Source organism: Trichosurus vulpecula, chromosome 7 (genome assembly GCF_011100635.1).
Source record: "Trichosurus vulpecula isolate mTriVul1 chromosome 7, mTriVul1.pri, whole genome shotgun sequence".
Taxonomy (NCBI): Eukaryota; Metazoa; Chordata; class Mammalia; order Diprotodontia; family Phalangeridae; genus Trichosurus; species Trichosurus vulpecula.
In genome coordinates, this window is record NC_050579.1 from 129,694,020 (window position 1) to 129,714,381 (window position 20,362).

At 37.3% G+C, this 20,362-nt stretch overlaps 1 protein-coding gene across 2 annotated transcripts in view; it reads left to right on the top strand.

The window, feature by feature from the left end:
• Nucleotides 1–786: 786 nt before the first annotated feature.
• The window catches only part of MED23 (mediator complex subunit 23), a 56,207-nt gene continuing 36,631 nt past the window's right edge, over nt 787–20,362 (top strand). The window contains exons 1-11 of one of the 2 annotated variants that reach the window (XM_036766575.1): nt 787–1,014; nt 2,831–2,862; nt 3,040–3,127; nt 5,172–5,296; nt 6,521–6,632; nt 9,526–9,624; nt 10,605–10,706; nt 11,231–11,300; nt 14,180–14,292; nt 14,998–15,093; nt 15,716–15,733. In XM_036766575.1, the coding sequence (XP_036622470.1) occupies nt 967–1,014; nt 2,831–2,862; nt 3,040–3,127; nt 5,172–5,296; nt 6,521–6,632; nt 9,526–9,624; nt 10,605–10,706; nt 11,231–11,300; nt 14,180–14,292; nt 14,998–15,093; nt 15,716–15,733 (903 nt within the window). In that variant the 5' untranslated portion in view covers nt 787–966. The remainder of the gene's footprint in view (nt 1,015–2,830; nt 2,863–3,039; nt 3,128–5,171; nt 5,297–6,520; nt 6,633–9,525; nt 9,625–10,604; nt 10,707–11,230; nt 11,301–14,179; nt 14,293–14,997; nt 15,094–15,715; nt 15,734–20,362) is intronic. The other variant, XM_036766576.1, reaches the window with a different exon arrangement.

The following is a 20,362-nucleotide window of genomic DNA, read 5'->3' on the forward strand; positions in this document are numbered from 1 at the left end:
TATGCACTCATACAGATATACATATATACACAACTAACATGGATATATAACATTTATATATTTTAATGATACAAATATTATGAAATCTAATTGTTAGAGAATATATAACATTTACGTAGTGTTTACTATGTTCAAGGCATCATATTAAGGGCTTTACAATTATCCCATTTGACATTCACAACAACCTTGGGAGGTAGGTGCTGCTATTACACCCTCATTTTACAGATGGGGAAACTGAGGCAGACAACAGTTAAGTGACTTGCCCAGGATCACAGAGCTAGCTAGTGTGTGGGGCCAATTTTGAACTCAATTCTTCCTGACTCTAGCCCCTTCGCTGTAAGGATAAAAATCATTTTGGAAATTAACATCATACAAAGGTGCATGACAAAAGAGAAACGTCACCCAGTCAACAAGTGCTTATTAAGCCCCTACTGTGTGCCAGACACTAAGTGCCGGGGACTTAAAGAAATGTGCATACTGTCTTCCACTGCCTAAAACAGAATGACACCTATTCAGGAAGTGACTGGGGGTGGGGGATGGAAGGATCCCAAAGGAGCCCCGGCAGGGGGCATTTCAGAGCAAGCAAACAGGTTAGGGAGGATGCCGGGGGCCGGGGAGGAGGGAGGAGACTCCTAGGGGCGGAAGGCGGAGCCTCCGTCTGATTGGTTAGGAGCGCTCGCCGCACCTCTCCCTCGCCTCCCGGAAGTGCCCAGTCGTTGGCTCGCGCCTCCGCCGGGCGTTTCCGGGAGGGAGCGAGCCGGGTGTCCCCTCGGCGCCGCGCTGGGTACCCGGCTGTGCGGGGCCTCACCCAGCGTTCGGCGCCGAGGGAGGGGCCCAGGCGCGCGGCGCCCCGCTCGCGGCGCCCACCCTGGAGCCGGGCCTCCCTGGGCTGCGGCGGAGCCCGAGCCGCGATCAGAGGAGGAGGAGGGGGGCGGTGGGCCCGGCCTCGCTGCTCCGGCCGCCGCCATGGTGCAGATGGAGACGCAGCTGCAGAGCATTTTCGAGGAGGTCGTGGTGAGTCCGGAGCCGGTGCTGACCGGCCGCAGCGTCCGAGCCAGCCGCGGGACCGGGAGGGAGGAGGGAGATTCCCCTCCCCTCCTTTGGCACAGAGCCAGAGCGTCTGGGCTCCTGTCTCGACGTTCCACCAGCATCGATTAAACGCCTGCTGTGGGCCAGGCCCTGGGCTAAGCGCGGGGGATACAAAGGCACGGAAAACCAGGCCCTGCCCTCGCCCGACCCACCGTCTAATGGGGAAGACAGCGTGCAAACAACCACATTTAAGCAAGCTATCTTGGTCAAATAGAAGGGAATCCCTGAGGGAAAGCGCTAGCAGTGATAGCGACCGGGAAAGGATTCTTGCAGAAGGGAGAGGCCAAAGGGAAAAGAAAGAGCATGCCAGGCATGGGGGACAGCCGGGGCAAAGGCATGGAGTCTGGAGATAGAATATCCTGAGCGAGAACCAGCAAGAAGCCCAGTGTCTCTGAATCGTAGAATATGCAGAGGGGAGCAGAGTATAAGAAAGTGAAAAGGGGCAGGATGGTGAAGGGCTTTACATGCCAAGGCTACGAGTTTGTATTTGATCCGAGACTTCTAGGTGGGAGCACGATTCATCGTGTCAAACTAAATAACTGCGACTCGTTTAAATGTTTTCAAAATCCATCTAGTAGCTTTCTTGTAGAACCCTGGCGGACCAGAGGGGCCAATTGCTTGGGAGCCACTGGAGCTCACTGGAGTAGGGAGATGATAGGGTCAGATCTATTTCTTTGTGTCTAGAACTGATATGGTCTGATATGAACTATTGTTCTAGAGCTGTAGTCTAGGACTGATAGGACATACTCCGCACTGGAAGTTTGAGGACAGAGTTCATGAGGTTTTTTTTGCCTCTTTTATTGGAAAACTTGGGTCCCTCTTAATGCAATCCAATACCCTGTGAGCTGTAGACTCATCATACTGAGCTCACAGTTTACCAAAACCCATAGATTTTTTTTTCTTCAGAACAAATGTTGGGGCAGCCCCAACTGATCCGTGACCAGCTGAGGGGTCAGCCTGATGACAAGTAAGGAGGCCTGGGGGAAGATCCATCAGCTGCTGTCCACCTTCATGCCGGGTCTGGGCCAAGGTTTCTGTGCCTCAATGGGAGCTTTCACCTCTTTTGCCCAGAACCCTTAGAGATGAGGTCTTTACTTCATGGGAGAAGCCACATGGCTGGAGCATGGGGAGGAAGCAAATCCTTTGCCTTCCCACCAATCTCAGACACTACAAGTTCCCTCATAACCTCAGATGGGCCCCCTCCCCTCTGCCACTTCAATTCCCAGCTCTTTAGAGCCCCTCAGGTGCCACCTTCTACATAAGGCCATCCCTTTTCTTAGTGTTGATCCCCCCAAGTTACCACATTTTTCTTATACTCATATTCATAGGAGCATAGAGTGAGAAGGGACTTTAGAGGCATCTTATGTTATAGATAAGAAACTGCGGCCCAGCAAGATTAAATGACTTGCCTTAGGTCAAGGGGGCTGTTTCCTCCGATAGAATGTGAGCACATTGAGAACAGGGACTATTTCATTTATTTCTGTGTATGCACAGAATACAGTAGGTACTTAATAAATGTTTGTTGGTTGGTTGATTATTCACTTCAGTCTAGTTTGGGTCCTTTATTTTGAAAAAGGTTCAACTTGACTAAACCTGACAGAAGTTAAGTAGTTTATTAAAGGTCACGCAACAAATAGGAGTATGAGAGGCCAGACAAATTGGGAATATGTTACTGGGAATAATATTGGGAATAAAGTACTCTTTAAAATTTAATGGCATTTTTTGCTTGTATATTTTACAGAAAACAGAAATCATAGAAGAGGCATTTCCAGGGTAAGTATAATAGCAAGATGAAAATAGAATTATGGGGTAGCTGTTTCTCTAGTTTCGTATCACCTTGGATATGCTTGAATCAGCATCATATTTGGTAAATAATGAGGGAACTGTGTGGAGTTGCTTTTAATTTTGTAGCAGTTGGTAGCAGATGATAACAGTATTTTCTTTCTTTAGCATGTTTATGGATACACCAGAAGATGAAAAAACAAAACTTATCAGCTGCTTGGGAGCTTTCAGACAGTTTTGGGGTAGCCTTTCTCAGGTGAGCACTAAAGTTTAAATAATAACATCTCATATGTAGTATTGTGATTTTAGAATATTTTTACATATGCTATCATATTTGATCCATATGAGCCCTATGAGGTCGATAGGACAAGGATTTTCTTTTCAAACTTCATTTGGCAGATGAGAAAACAGTATGTATATAGTTACTTGCTTTAGACGAGGAAACCAGGACTAAAACTCCTATACATTTCATTATATTGCTCTGATATAAGCAGCCCTTCATATTGTTTTTAAAGATTCAAGAAATGGGGATTCTGTAGCCTCTTCTGTGTTTGACCATGTTTTGGTGGTGGTGGGTAGGAATTGGGGCGTGAATTGGATTTAACTGAGGCAGAGTTGCACAGAGTTGTCAGCCTCACTCTCTCTTCTTGAGTCATCAAAGTCCAGTGGCAGGACAGAAATCGAGACAACTGGTGATGGCTCAGTATGCAGCGGATGACCTTGGCATCTTCTCCTGGCTCTAAATGCTCCACAGTTCTTGCTTCAGACACCTTCATGGCTATTGGAACGAATTGTTGTCGTCGACCCATTCTGTCAGGGAAAGTCTTCACATGCTTGGGGTAGACGTTCCCCTAACTTACCTATAGGTTTGAGGCCTGTCAGTTACCCTCACACTAGTTTAGCCTATCTGCCAAGATGGGTCACCAGGGTATGGCCACTGTGTATGCTTCAGCTTCTTGGAGCTACAGGTGAGAATTGGGTGAACGTAGACACCAAAGATGGATGAGTAGCCCTGAGAATGGTTCAGCAAGTCCTTATACTAGAAGTGCTAGTCCTCCCTGAACACCTCATACACTCCAGTACATATGGTACTCCACAAAACAAGGTAACGCTAGAAGGATAGAAAGAAATATTTTTATTTACCAATATCCCTCCACTAGGGTCTAGGGAAATAAGAACTAAACACCTCTCTTTCCTACATTTAACATGACTCCAAAAAACTAGTTGCTTTCGTCCCAAGCTAAAGCCAGGAGGGGATATCTCATCTTTAAAGGATAAGGTGTTGCCTCACAAACAGGTGACAGGCTTGAGATAGAAGATGTAAGGTTGGGGGACAGGACAGGGTCTGGCCTAGAAGACCTATTGAACAGAAACATTCTGGTGCCTGTCTTTGGGATGGAATGTCAAGAATCTTTTTCAGGACAATCCACTGAAAAGTCCTATTTCCACAGTGGTAGTCTCCCTTCTGCCAGTATAGAATTGGGGCAAAACTATTCAACTTTGTCCATTTGTTGGGCAGAGCTGGAACTGGAAATTGTGCATCTATGGAAGAGACAAGAATATGTCCCCATTTGGGTGGAGAAGGACATGACACTCAGAAATTATTTCATTTAAAGGCAAGGTACTCACTACTGTGGATCGTCTGGTAGTTTCTAATCCAACAAGCATCTGTTAAGCACTTGCTATGTGCCAAGTACTGTATTTAGTGCTAGGAAACAAAGATATAACCAAAAACAGCGACAGAAACTGAAGATTGTTGAAGCTACAAAGCTTCCTTTTGTCTCTATTTCTATAGTGACAATATCTGTTTCTGTATTATGTGTTATGTGACTAGTGAAAGTTTAGCCAGACTGCTATCATTCTTTTGCCCTACCTTCAAATAGCGGTTATCCTTCAAAACTATTCACCTCTTTATTTTTTAAAAATCCTAACAAACTCCCAAAGAATTCCTCAAAATAGCACATCTTGCAAAAAAGATCCTGGTATTTTGAAGAGAAAAAGGATAGTAGTGGTATGTGCATAACACTAATTTTTGCCTTACTGGTGTCCAAATATTTCTTCTCCTTTGCTAATTTACAACAGAGAAACTAGGTGAAGACTCTTTCGCCCAGAGACTAGAATATTTTCTAGCAATGTATTCATTTGATAACATTTTACTCTTACTGGATGTTATGATACCTGAATTTTTTTATTTTATGTTTTATCTTGATTAATTTATCCTTTTAAACCTTATAGCTGAGTATTTCAGTTGCTTATGGACCACTAGCAAATTATAACTAAACATTTCCATTCTTTTCCAGGAGTCTCATGAACAGTGCATCCAGTGGATTGTTCGGTTCATTCATAGCCAGCATAGCCCTAAGAGAATATCTTTTCTTTATGACTGCTTAGCAATGGCAGTGGAAACTGGCCTTCTTCCACCCAGGTCTGTTCAGTATTAAAAAAGAACAATTCAGGATGTCTTTGCCTAGGTTGACACTTATTATTGGTAATATTGTTAGCATTTGGGTGGGAAATTTGGACAAAATGAATGTAGTGCTCCCTGCGCTTTGGTGAAAGTAAACCTCAGCTACTAGAGGAAAAACAACAGAAAAAAGCCTTCAGCTAGGTCTACAGTTCCTCAGTAATGACACAGCCATCCTGGTTTCTTCATATAAAGTTCAACTTCACTGCTAGAAAACACTGCTCAGTTAAAAACTAACTGTCTTATTCACATAAAGGACATCACTCTTAAGTTTCCCTGTCACCCTCAGTGATGCTAATCACTATATGAGACACCAGTATTTGATTTCCAAGTACCATCATTTTTATGACTGTGGAGCTTTACTTTGGTAAATTCCTAGAATTCTGTCTTACTCTGCCTTTCATTGTGTGTATATTTTGTATCTATGGGAGATTAGTGACAAAAATCTACCTTGTAGCTTCTTGTAACTTTTATCTCCTATTCAAAAACTTAACTTGCTTAGTAATTGCTAATTACTAAGTTATATGTGTGTGTGTGTTTTATATATATATATATATATATATATATATATATATATATATATATATATATATATATATATACACACACACACATATATGTATACATATTTTACATTTATATGAGAATAAAGTGTATTATAGACACCTGAACAACTATTCTTGTATGATTAAGTCAAAGCACTTTGTAAAAAAAATTGAAAAGTTTTAAAATTTTTGTTAGTATACCATTAAATTAGGGCCACTCACTGTAGCAGTTGGAATGAGAGCTCTTTGAATTCAAATGGGTTAAAATTGAGAGGAAACTTCTTCAGTTTCCCCCAACAATTTCAGTTTCTTCATTTAGCAGACACCTCTCCAAAAATGTGATTATGTGGTAATCTAGTATCCAGTGAGGGGAAAGCAAAGAAAACTCAGGATTTTCTTGTCTAAAAACAAGTTCTTTGAGAGAAGACAGTACATGTAGTTACACAATTCTAGGCTGCAAACATATCCTTGTACAGTACACGTAAGAAGAAGAGATTATGAAAATTGCAAATCAGACACAATGAAATGAATAACAGGGATCATAATAGACCAACAACACCCCTAGCCTTGATTTATGTTAGATATGTCTTGTTTCTTAAATATATACTTCTGTCTTAGAACTAGTACTTCTTTTCTATAGGATGGTTTGTGAATCCCTGATAAATTCTGATACACTTGAATGGGAAAGAACACAACTTTGGGCATTGACATTTAAACTGGTTCGGAAAATAATTGGTGGTGTGGATTACAAGGTAGTATATTTTTATTTACTTGGGAGTGATATTTGCTTTTTAAAGTGATAAGCATTTTTAATGTGGATATTTCATTTTTCATGGCAGAGGTATTCTCAATGCCTTTAAAATTATGTGCTTATTATAAAGGAGTTTATTCTCCAAATTCTTGAAGGGGGCTCTAAACAATTGTTATATTTTAAAACGAAAGTATATTCTGATTGTTGTGCCTGGTGAATTTTTTTTAGACCTATAGAGAGTACACAAGTCTATAATGTCTTTTGTGCTCTCGGTGTCATTGATCTTATGAGCTACAGCTCCCACAGTTCTGGAAAGCAGTTTGGTTTTTGTACAGAAGAATCTATTTATTCAATGAGTTAACATTCTTATTTTTGTTAGCCATTATATAAAAGTATATCCTAATACATACAGAAGAAAGTGTTTGAATGCTTTTTTTGACAACCAGTTTTATACTATCAGTCAACCATCAAGCATTTATTCAGTGCTTTCTCTGTGTCAGACACTGTGATGGGCACTGGATGATACAGAGACACAAGTGAAACAGCCCCTGCCTTTAAGGAGCTTCTATTGAGCTGGAGCAGAAAATAAGTCCTCAGAAGTATGTAAAGAAAATATGCCAAATACCAGTTGGGTTTTGGAGAAAGGCATTAGAAGCTGGGTAGATCAGGAAAGGTTAATGTGGAAAGTAGTGTTTGAACTTAGTCCTAAAGGAAGCAAGAGATTCCAGGAGGTAGAGATAATAGGAATGCATTTCAAGCCTGGGAGACAGCCGGCACAAAGGCGTGGAAACAGTAGATGTTCTGTGTGAGTATTTGCGAAAAGGCCAGTTTGGACAAAATGTAGAATGTGGAAAGAAGAATAATGTAAAATAGGGTTGGAAAGCTTTGTGGAGCCTAGTTGTGTCCTGATCTTGAAGGGCGTTAAATGCTAAAGGGATGAGTTCATACTTGATCCTAGAGGCAGTAGGAAGCTTCTGGAGTTCATAGGGTAGCAGAGTGACATGGTCAGACCTGTATTTTAGGCAGATCACTTTGGCAGCTGCGTGGAAGGTGATTAGGGAGGTGGGGGAAGATACATGAGGCACGAATACCAATTAAGAGGCTTATGGTGGTCTGGGAAAGTGCTGATGAGGGCCTGACCCATGGTGGTCATATGAGTGAAGAGAAGGGATAGAGAGGAAGGAAGGAATTATTAAGTGTCTACTATGTGCCGCGTTAAGTGACTAGTTACCTAGAGTCACACAGCTAGTAACTATCTGAGGCTGGATTTGAACTCAGAGTCTTCCTGACTTCAGGCCCAATGCTGTGTCACCTAGCTGGATGTGAAAGATATTGTGGAGATAGGAATAACAAGACTTGGCAATTGAATAGATATGTAGGGTGAGGGAAAATGAAAAGTCAGGTCGATTTCAAGATTTCAAACCTGGATGACTTGAAGGATGGTGATGCCCTTTACAGAAGTAGGAAGTTTGAAACTAAAGTGTATTTGAAGGAAAAGATAATGAATTTTGACTTGGATATGGTGAGTTTGAGCTGCCTACAGGACATCCTTTTTTTGAAATATACCCAATTTTGGTAATGGAAGACTAGAGCCCAAGAATAAAACTAGGGCTGGATAAACAGTTCTGGGAGTCATCAAAATAGTGATTACAGTTACAACCATGTGAGCTGATTAGACCCCAAATGAAGAGTATAATGAAAAAAAAGTAGGCTCTTGGACAGAATCTTAGGGACTCTGCTGTACTTTGGGAAAGTTTTTAGATTGTCATCAATGAATTTGTATAATTGGAGAAAGAAAACACAGGCTTGAATCATCCTGAGAGCAGTTATAGAGCAAATGAACAAGCACAAGATATGATTAAAAATAAGAATCTAGGGCAGCTAGGTGGCACAGTGAGTAGAGCACCAACCCTGGAGTCACGAGGTTGCGAGTTCAAATGTGGCCTGAGACACTTAACACACTTATTAGCTGTGTGACCTTGGGCAAGTCACTTAACCCCAATTGCCCTGTCTTCCCCTCTCAAAAAAAAATTTTAAAAAGAGAATCTGGTATTCTTTTGATTTATTTATTCCAGTTTCTCTAAGAATACTTTCTATCCTCAGGCAATTAGAGAGAAAGAGTAAATAGAATAGGATAGAGTTAGTCAGAAAAGGTTTCAATACAGGTAAATTTTGAGCTATGTTTTGTACCAGGTCATTGGTCGTTTATTAAGTGCCTTGCAAATCACGGCCAAGGAATGGATATGAATTGAAAGAAAGGGAAGCATTTTATATGAGAATAGGGTAAGCAAAAGCAATGAAGAAGAAACCAGGATTAGTTCATAGAGGACAGGGACTAAATTGACTGTTATGCTGGAAAGGATTACTGATGGAGGAGTTCATGATAGTTTGTTAGCTATGCTGGAAACTTTTTGGCCATGTTCAAATACAATGCATCTTTGATTTTTTTTTTTTTTTTGTACAAAATGAAGGTTTTTTTTTTCTTCTAGGCTCTTTTGAAACTTTTATTCTCTGCAACATTATCAGTAATCTAGGCCTTTTTAACTAGATTGAACTTAAAATATAACCCTATAAGTTGTTAGCGATAGGTATGTATATTGTAAAGCATGGAGATATCTATTTCCCTTTCTTTCCTCTAAGTCATCTAAGTAGTTTGTTCTACTTAAATATTGGATTATTTTTGTTAAGCTATAGATAATTTCTTTAATTTGAACAGACCATAGTTTAAAGCATTAATGTTTAGCTGGGTTTAAAAAATGTGAACCAAGAGGTAAAGTTTCAGATTCTAAAATTTTCTATACTTTTTACTTTTTCAAAAAAAAGACTGAGTATGGATTTCTTGGTTTTCACTTGGTTTTTCTTTTTTCCTTGTGTTTTCTTCTTCCAACCATCAGGGTGTACGAGATCTCTTAAAAGTGATTTTGGAGAAAATCTTAACAATACCAAATACGGTGAGCTCAGCTGTGGTACAGCAACTTCTAGAAGCAAAAGAGGTAACTTACATATGCACTTGAATTTTATTTCTGATTATCATTCCAAAGAACCCTATTCAATCCACTAGATTTCAGATTTCTAGGCTTTGTGGAACACGGAAGCAAAAAAACCTTATAGACCACTTTTCTATACTTTTTACTTACCACCAAAAAAAAGAAGAGGGAGGAAAAAAACCTCATTAACCCTAACAGAATTGCATTACTTTAAATTAATAATTATTATGAAATCCAGTGATTTATTTAATTTTTATTAAATATCATAAGAATATTTAATACAGGCAACCATAGATATTGGTGTATTATTAATGACATTATAACAGGCCTAAGGATTTAGAATACCTGTGTGGACTAACACTTTAGAGAGGAGTAATCTAGTCCCATCTCCCTCTACCTTCATCATTGGCCCTATTTTGTTCTTTATTTATTTTTACATTTTGAGACTGAGTGTCCCTATCTTGTTCATGCTGGAAAAATTCATGGGCCTTATCTCACTGCTCAATGGCATGAAATCTTTGACTTGCTCCACTTCTATAGGGAGTGGGAATTTGTTCTGCTTTAGGAAGCTTGCTGGTTCCCCTGCTCCTGTGAGCTTACCATATTAGTATAGGACTTATTTCAGGTACCCAATTGGTTTTAGCCCTTTTGCAGCTCAGAACTTCCAAGCTCAAGCAATCCACTAACCTCAGCCTCCCCAGGATTAGGGAATACAGGTCTATGCCCCTATTCCCAGTTGTTGGCCCTATTTTAAAGGCTTCCCCTAACCTGGAAATCAATCTGTCAGCAACCGACTACAAGCATTTTTAACAATCTTCATTATGTGGAAATTGCTTCTTTATACTTAAACTAAATCCTTCATGCACAAATTAATCTCTAATGTTACTGGTTATACCTCTTAAAACTTTGACAGTGATTTGACAAGGAAAATTCTGTCAGGGAATATTTGATTTGCCTTGAATCAAATTGGTATTTTGTTATCACAGGTTATAGCTTATATTTTGGAACGAAATGCCTGTTTACTACCAGCCTATTTTGCAGTTACAGAGATAAGAAAATTATATCCTGAGGGGAAACTTCCACATTGGGTAAGTTTTATCAATTTCATGGTTGGGTTTTAACAGCTAATTGTGATATCACCATACTAATTTGCATGGATAAATATTTGCCATAAATATACCATTTTCCAATACTTTTTTCCTCCATACTTTTTCTTCTCAATACCATAGAGGATGAAAAATTTATTTAATCTTGTTCATCAATTTGGAAAGTTTCATTTGCCACACTGTACATACTTTTAAAAATCAAATAGAGAGGTAGTATGTAGTTAAAGACCCAGCCTCCACCAGGAAAAACTGGGTTAAACTCTTTCCACTGATGTGTTCTATTTTTGTGACCCTGAGCCCTAGGCAGCTCATTGATAGTTGGGGTTTTTCACCTGGGAATTCCCTATAACAATGAAATAACAAGGTCTCATCCCTATCCTTATACGTGTGGCTATGTACTTGACTGAACTCAGGAAAACATAGTCACAAATAAATTTTAAGTAAACACTCTTTCAGATTGAACCTTGCATACCAAATCTGCCTTATTTTTTATTTTTCTTTTTAAGTTATTAGGCAACCTGGTATCAGACTTTGTGGATACCTTCAGGCCCACAGCAAGAATAAACTCCATTTGTGGTAAGATTAAATTAAAAGGTAAAATGTTACTATCTACATTAATTTCCAATTTATTGTGTAGCTTTTGAATTGCAGCAGTAGGAGTCTGTTTCTCTCTAAGCATTTGTTTTTTGATGGTGACTTTTTAGCATCTTTGAGAGCATAGGAACATTGATTTAATACAAGGAATATGTTGGGTAGTAAGGAGTGCTGTTTGTTTTAGAGTGAAAGGAAGAGGAGACCTCTCTAGATTGGTTCTCTCTTATTAGCTTCATCTTAAAGCTACTTTGGAAGATTTTGTTCTTGGTGACATGGAGAAACAAGGTTCTTAATAAGACTTCCAGAGAATCTCAAAGCCTAGGGAAGTTCCTGGGAGGATGCAACCCATTCCAAATCAAACTTGAACCTTTGTCCACTTCTTTGACTCTTCTGATTTGACATGGTCTGTTAAGTGTCTTGTATAGTCTTGAAGAACTTAACGTGGTTTTGCAGTTTGTCTGTACTTAGATACTCTTTGGGACCATCTTATGGATCACATCACCTTCAGAAATGGCGTTAGCTCTTCACGCATAGGCCAGTGGTCTTCCAAATGTCCAGCAGAAGCAGAAATGACGTTCCTGCTTAGGCCTTATCGCCCAGGGACTCACAAGTATTTATCAGGATGCATGCAGAGGAAGGCTGAAATGTCATTGATAGACTTCTGTTCCAGCATAGGTCTCTTATTTTTTTCTGCATTCATAAAAGTAGAGAGCTAGAGTAGTAGAAAGGCAGTAAGTGTAAATTGACAGGTGAAATGGTGATTCTCCACATGGGAAGACTGATTGCTTTTCTATTCATATCCTTCCACTGTGTCCTTAGCTTGAATTGCGGCTTCCTTCCACCACCCCTGCTTTCTCTCGCCTCAGTCATCATTTGGTAGACATTATCTAGTACAGGCAATGGGTTGACAATAAAGAGAGGTTTAGTGAAATTGTTGCAATTATGATGACTAACAGTAATAATAATAAATATCGATAATAGTCACATTAATGCATTGCTCTGCTGTCACTAGCTTCGTACACATATTGTGTCATTGATCGTCACGTCCTAGTGAGATATGTGGCGCTGTTATTTTTCCCGTTTTCAGATGAGGAAGATGTCCGATGACGGCTCTTCTGTCACCCGGGTCTTCTGCCTCTCAGTAGTGTGCTCTTCCCATGATTCTTCACTGGTAATCCATTTCACATCAGTGAACTATCTGTTGTTTCTGTACATACAGGCTTCAGAAATTTCTTAGAAAAATTAAAAGTTGGGCAGGCATCATCAACATCATTATCATCATAACATTACAGATGTAGAGCTAGAGGGACCTGGGAGATCATGTAGTCCAACTTCCTCATTTTATACATGAGGAAACTAAAGCCCAAACAAGTAGTGACATGCTGGAGGTCACACAGTGAAGTGTCAGAATCAGGACTAAAGCCCTGTCCCCAAACCTCAGATATTTACTCCCTTCCTCCGTGAATTTTGATCACTTTGGCCCAAAGATAGCCTCTGATGCTTGAACTTGTACAGCCTCTTAATAGGACTTGTCTTAGGAGAGTATTCTGTCCTTTACATGTGAAATCATGAAAGCAGCTAATTGTATTTGTATATTCGTAGTTTTTAAGAATGTGTAAGCCAATTATTACTATTTGTTTTTGGTTTGGGGAATGGATAATATTTAAGAATTGGCATTAAAATTAATTTGGTATGATCTTGGAGCAATTGTACATTTTGGAAGAGAAATTTTTTTTTCTTTTTTCTTTTTGTATTTGGTCAGCCAGCAAGCATTTATTAAACAGTTACTATGTGTCAGGCTGTGCTAAGAGCTGTCAATGCAAGCATTAGCAAAAAAATAGTCTTTGCACTCATGGGGCTTAATTCTTTTTAAAAATTTTTTATTTACCTTATTTTTAGTATATGGAATAAAACAAGCATTTCCATATCATAAGACAGTATAAGTTTAAAAAATGATTGCACATGAAACTGCAAATCTGTTATGTCCAACTTGCTATTCCTTTTAAATATATAATGACGTTATCATGTAAATTTCTTTTTTTCCTTCCTTACCCCCAGTCCCACATGGCTACTGTTAGACATAAATATGTATATATATTTAAAGTCATTCTATACATCTTTTTATCAGTTCTTTCTCAATGCAGGTAGTATCTTATTTCATATGTCCTTTGTAGTTAATTTGGGTATTTATAATAATCAAAATCACTTACTCGCTCAAAGTTTTTCTTAAAACAGTATTGCTGGGTTCTCCTGGTTTTGGTCATTTCACTCTTCATTGTTTTGTGCAAGTCTTTCCATATTTTTTAAAGATCTTTGAGCTCATCATTTCTCATAGCATGGTATAGTATTACATCACTTTGTTTCTTTGGGTGACTTGGCTTTTTTCCTATTTCCTGTTTGGAAAACAATCCATAACAGAAGCATTATCCTCTAAACTGTCTTTCAGACCTTTTTACACACAAAAGAATAGAACGGTATCAGAATTTTTTCTTAGTTTATTTTTTATCATGAGGCTCTTTGATTCTGAGTTTTCTGACCTTTTACAGCTTCTGTGTGCTTGAGCAGTTCAGATTCCTTCCTCATGCTTTATTTGACATGCTATTTTTCTTTCATCAAATAAGACAAAATCCTGAAGGTATCCACCTGAACACCTGAAACAAAGGGTAGTAGCAGTCAAGGAATATGACTGTAGAATACTCCCACAACTTCTCTTAAAAGGTTTTACATGATGGTTTTCAAGTAAATAAGTTGTCATTTGAGGTTAAGATAACAAGATTCAGTTTTGTGGCCTTCAGAGGTGAGGCACCATGCATTTGCCAAACATTGCATTTACTCACATGCATTTTGTGTAATACATGCAGGGCGCTGTAGTCTTCTGCCAGTGGTAAATAACTCTGGTGCCATATGTAATTCCTGGAAATTGGATCCTACAACACTTCGTTTTCCTTTGAAAGGCCTTTTACCATATGATAAGGTATGTTGTTACCATAAGAAATTGAATTTAATCCAGCTTTTGGTCCATATAGTAATCTTTAATCATAAGACATATTCTGTACAATTGCCATTTTGTATCCCAGGCATTACATATATAGCTAAAGATAATGATGAATCATAATCAGATTACCTCATTACTCAAAAGATATTCAATAATTTATAGTATTGCTGCCTCTATGCCAGAGGCCCTTTTCTGGCAGAGAATTTTCAGGTGATAGGCTGGTTTTCCTTTTGGGGGCCATTTAGGCGAGTGAATCATAGGGACAAAGACAACTTCAGGTAGTATCTTTTAAAAACTTTTCACAAAATGATTAAGAGTTTTAGTCATTCTAGATGAGAAAAAAATGTGTTGTTTTTTTTTATTGCATCAGAGGCAAAAATCCATAAAAACAAATAAACTAATCATGTGGCCAGTAGTTCTGTAACTATTAGATAGAGTCAGCATGTTTTCTTATTTTTAAACTATTATAGTGCAAAAATTATAGAGAGATTAAAGTATTTGCCTAAGGACATACAGTAAGTTAAAAATAAAATAGGCATCATCATTCTTCCCAGTCTGGTTTACTTTCTAGTAAACATTGCTTACTCAAAAGTAGTAAAAATATCCCGAATTTAAATCATTTAAATCATTTAAAGTTAAAACTAATTTTGATCTTGAAGCAACAACTTTCTTTATTTTTTAAAGGATCTGTTCGAACCTCAGACTGCTTTATTGAGATATGTGTTGGAGCAACCTTATTCCAGAGATATGGTCTGCAATATGCTAGGTTTAAATAAGCAGGTACTGTACTATGCTGTAAACCTAGTAAATTCTGCATAGAGTCTGCACTATTCTTTTCTCTTTTCTTTGCTATAGCTAACTGAGCAAAACAGTTTAGGACTATTCAATGATTTTCTTTTTTATTTAAAATAATATTAGGTGTATTGAACACTATATTGTTCCTATCATTTATTATTGCTTTGGAGATGTTTAAACTGAAAAGTAGATATTTTGAAAGTTGATTTTTTTTGCATTGCTTTTTTTTCTATAAGGCCAGCCTCAAGTATACCTTTTGCCAGATAAACCTACACATGACTTAATCCTAATATTTTGTTCTTAATGGTTTTCATTCTGTTGTGGTGTTGTGTTTTGGTTTTTTTTTTTTCCTATTGTTTGGATCTCTAGTTTTTGCAGCCTTTTTATCTGTCATTTTTCAGCATTGCATCATTGGAAAGTTGAATTTTCTTCCTTTTTCTTTTTTTAGTTGTTTTGTTTGTTTTAAAGTAGCTTGACATGTGGGAGGGCTTGTTCTGACTCTGGGTTCCTTGAGGCTGGCCTCATAGTCACTGTTTTGTCTTTTCTTTTTTTCTTCCTTTATTTTTGTTCTGTCCTGTCTTGTCCTGCCCATCCTCCAATGCTCTAGACCTTGAACATTGCTCAGGTATGTTCACAACCTTACTGTTGTATTGTGACTAACGATACGCTGGCCGCTTTGTAGCCACTGATTCCATTTAGAGAATACGTGTATGGTCGGGGCTTGAAATTGGCAGGACCATGCTGAGACCAGGGCCACTAAAAAATTTCTTCTTGGGATGTGAGAGTTGTTTTTATAGCTTTGGTTTTTGGTGGTTTTTTTTCTTTTTTGGTGTTTAATTTTTTTTTCTTTTTTTTAAAAGACTATAGTCATTGCTCATTAAAGCCTGTCATTTTTTTTGATGAACTATTTTCCCTTCCCACTCCATCTTGTTTTTCAAACTCCACGGCTGAGCTAAGGTTTTAGCTAGCCTAGTGGATAGATTTGTGGTGGCCTTCATCTTTCCTAACGATTGAAAAAGCCATGACCCCCAAACAAAACATATCTTTCTGTTGCTTTGTTAATGAAACACTTTAACAGAGAAATGCTGTCTTTAAAGCTGGAGTGGTAAAATTGCTACAGTGAAGGCTTTTTTGGAAATACGGGGCTTTACTAAGAAAGGTAATATTCTTAGGTAGCCCCTACCTACTTGACCAGTATTCTTCTGTGTCAGTCTTTGCCAAAAGTGTCCTCCTCCAGAAGTGAGCTCCTCTGAATTCAAAGCTGACTTGTCATGGGGGAGACACACTATGGCCTAACTGTATCAACCAAACTCTTATACTGTCCCAAGTCTATTTCCAGGACTTTTCACCTTTGAAATTTTAAGGAAAATAGTGGTTCCAATTGTTTTTGTTTAAAAATTTTGAGCCCAACACATTAAATAGACCAGTTGAAAAACTTTCTTTTTTTATTTTAAAAAGACATCATTGTCTAGGATATATAAAATAGCGTTGCTGTTTGCAATACTATAGTGAAGGTTGTGCCAGTGCTTCCATTTATAAAACCCTATTTTTAAGGACATATAGCTTGGCCATAAAACTTGCTCAGTGTTGAAACTTTGCATGCCAAACCTCACCCTAGTAGCAGTATCTTTTTTATTTTAATTTTTTTATTATTAGTAAAATTTTACCAAGTTTCCTCTGTTGGATAGTCTTTTGTACACGTGCAACTCAAATGATTTCAAACTACAGTATATGATAGTTAACTGATTGTATATTCCCATTGAACACTTTAAACACCAAACCACTTAATAACTCTCATCAACCTTCCCTTGAACAGAGGTAAGTATTTATTGGACTTTAAAAAGATGGTCAAACAATGCCTAAATCCCAGTGGGGTTTTTTTTGTTGTTTTTCTTTTTTTTTTTTTTTGTGATAGGCCTTAGTCACACTTCACTTCCTTTTTCATAGTTTCCTGGATATTGTACATATGATACATATATGATAGTTAATCTGCATGTGATTTTCAAGTCACCTATACTAGCCTTTTCTTTTGGGAGAACAGCTTTTCTCAAAGCAGAAGTTGCCTGATACAGTTCCAAAAATGTTGGTAAAACAAGTGTAGTCGTGGGCTGATCATTTCAGTACCAAGTTTCAACCTAAAAAATTTTTATGACTAAGAAATAATTCCATAAAAAATAAAGTTTATAATGGAAATGCTGACAGAACATTTACCACATCAGTCCTACTGTAGTATATGCATCATCAAAATTTTATACTTCATCAGTAATTGCTTTGTAGAAACTATGAGATTGAAGCAAACATGCTAATTCGATTTTTAATAGTATATTTTTACTTGTTGGAAAGTAGAGTAGAAATAAGGATGTACACATTCCATGAATCAGGTGACTTAAAATATTTAGTAGGTCATTTAGTGTCTTCTTTTAGCAATATAGGTACTGTATATTATACTGTACTTTCTTGTCCTTTCTCTGCTCTTACAAAAATATACCTAATGCTTAAAATATCTTTCAAGAGCTATCATTTTTACATTTTCCAGTAGGAATTAGACTAATTTTTTAAAAATAAAATGTTCACACAATACCCTGAAGATCAGCAGTGTAGACTCCAGTTAATAGCATCATGTTGGAGGTCAGGACTTATATAGGTTAAAGGATAATCTATACTAAATAGACTTGCGTAAACCAGATGCATTTCTGTTTTTGAAAGTTTTAATAAAAGTAGCTCAGAATTATGTAATTTGTGGCTGGCAAAGTGCTTCCTTCACAACACTGATATATTTAGTGTAAATATCTCTTATTATTGATCAGGAAATTGAGGCTTAGAGAGGCTGAGTGATTTCTCCTTGGTTATAGAGCTAGTAAATACGAGAGAACAGTCTCCTCAAACGCAGATCTTTTGATTTAGCAGATCTGCCACACCACAGTACTTGAATTTATTACGGCATTTTCTAACAATTAGTAGACAGTCCTTAACTAATCTCTGCAACACAGTCATTAGTAGCAGTCAGGGAAACACCGTTTTGTTATGCCTGATGACTCATTAGATTGATTCTTTTTCTAATCAGAGAATAAAATGTGGGAAATATGGTGGAGAAAGGGCTTTTGCCTTAACTTGCTGTGAGGCTAGAATGTTGAATTAGTTCCTAGCTTCAAAATGGTTCTTGGGATTTTTTTAAGGTCACTCATTTCCCAGAGTAAAGTGTTTTGTTTTGTTTTGTTTTGTTTTTTGCTTTTTTCATGTCATAATAAGAATATTAACAGGATTATTATAATATGAAAATTGTCAGGTACCACATCTTAATATAGAAGAAAGGCTACTCCTGTAAGCTAATGACAAACTTCTTATAATTAGTTATTTCAGTGAGTGATGAAAAATGCAAATATATAAATGTTTCTGTTAATCTTTTATGATTTGATTTTCTAAGCTAAAGGTTTGAAACCAGATATCCTGAAATTTAAGCTGTTAAAATTAGAAATTAAAATGTTAAACTCTAAATTAAAATAATAGTGTTAAAATCCATTTCAATATAAAATATGTGCAAATATTCAAGTATGTACTTTACTAAAATCTAGCTTCAATGAAGGTGATTTAAGTTCTTTGATGGCATGGTATCTCTGTTTTTCTAGTACCTTGCAGGGTGCTTTGCACATAGTAGACAATTATTTCACTTAAGTAAATTTTTTTTAAGCTTAAATATTACTCAGGCCTTCAGAAGTTTAGAAATGACAAGCTCCAGAAATGAAATTAAAAAGTAAGATGTCTCTTTTCAGTGAAGAGCTTATCTTTAGCCTAGAGTTAAATAACATTAATTCAGAGATTTCCAAATGTTTTATTAAGTGATAATTTCTTATACTTCTCAAGATTCTCTGCAGTGTAGCAAGATGATAAATATTAATATTCCTGTTTTATAGTGAAATTTGGTGCCTAAATAGTGTTATATTCATTATACAGTGATTAGAGACAAATAGATATAAAATTCAGTACTTAATTCATAGTCTACGCACATACTATCTAGTTTACTCTCTGTATGTTGAAGTTTTATAGAATAACAAAACCAACATACTTAAACTTTTAGAAACATTTGCAGTCTGGACCAATAATAGCTGGGAAATTTAGAGTTAATATTAATGAATATTCTTCTATAAAGTACTATGGTACTAAGTTCTTAGAAAATCAAAAGCACTCTGACCTCATTGCAGAACGTCTTTGGGTATTGGCTTGTTTTGTTCTAGATTCCACCAGTTGAAAAACCATGTTGGCTTTCCCTTTGAATTTCCTAGTATTTCTCACTTTGTTAGAATCCTATTATTCACAGTAATAATGAACATTTTGGCTTTCCTCTTTAAATCATTCTACTGACCTTAACTATTTTACCACCACAACCCTTCTGAGAAATAGGTAGGTAAGTATTATCCTGATTTTTTTTTAACAGATCATAGATATTTAAAGAGAAGCTCTAAATTTGACTCAGATTTTCAAAATAGATTTCATTTAGTTTGTTCTTTGTTGATTGAAACAAGTTAATGGGGGGGAACCATCATTGGGGAGGGAGAAATAGATCACCAATTGGTCAGTTTCTGCTCCTTAAGAAAATACTAATTACTAGTGACAAATTCCTACTGGAAATCCTGGCTTCACTTCTTTTCACAAAATTTTCTGACTCTTTTATACTTGGAATGACTTCACTCTAAATTTGTGTTGTCTTGATGCCCTTCTTGGGTTGTTGGTGGTTAGCAGAACTAGTGAATTTCAAGCCCTGTACACAGTAGTTTTGCATGCTGAATTACAAAATAGTCTGTAGTGTTGTCTGTTGCACTTTGCTCTGCTTCATAATGATTAGTTTTGGAGGAAAAAGTACTGTATATTCAATTGGTGGTGTTAATATGCTATTTGTAAACCTGTAACGTGGTTGAACTGTGATCATGGCATTGTGTTTTTGGAGAGAACATGGAACAGCAGTTGATGCTTACTGTTTTAGTTAATTGTTCTGTTTTTGCATGCCGTAAGAAAGCGCAGCTAGATTTGTAGCTTTACAAGTTTGAGCTGGCAAAAAGCATGCAAAAGAGGATATGCTGTTCATTGTATATTATTCAAATTTGTCCCCATTTTTGTACTTTTCTCCTTAATCAAAGAAATCATATCCCTTTTTCATGGCAAAAGGCAAATAATAACATCTTTAAAGTATAGGAAAAAAAGCATCTCTCCTTTAACAGTTCTATTTACTAAAAAAGGCTGTTATGTCAACTGCCTGTCC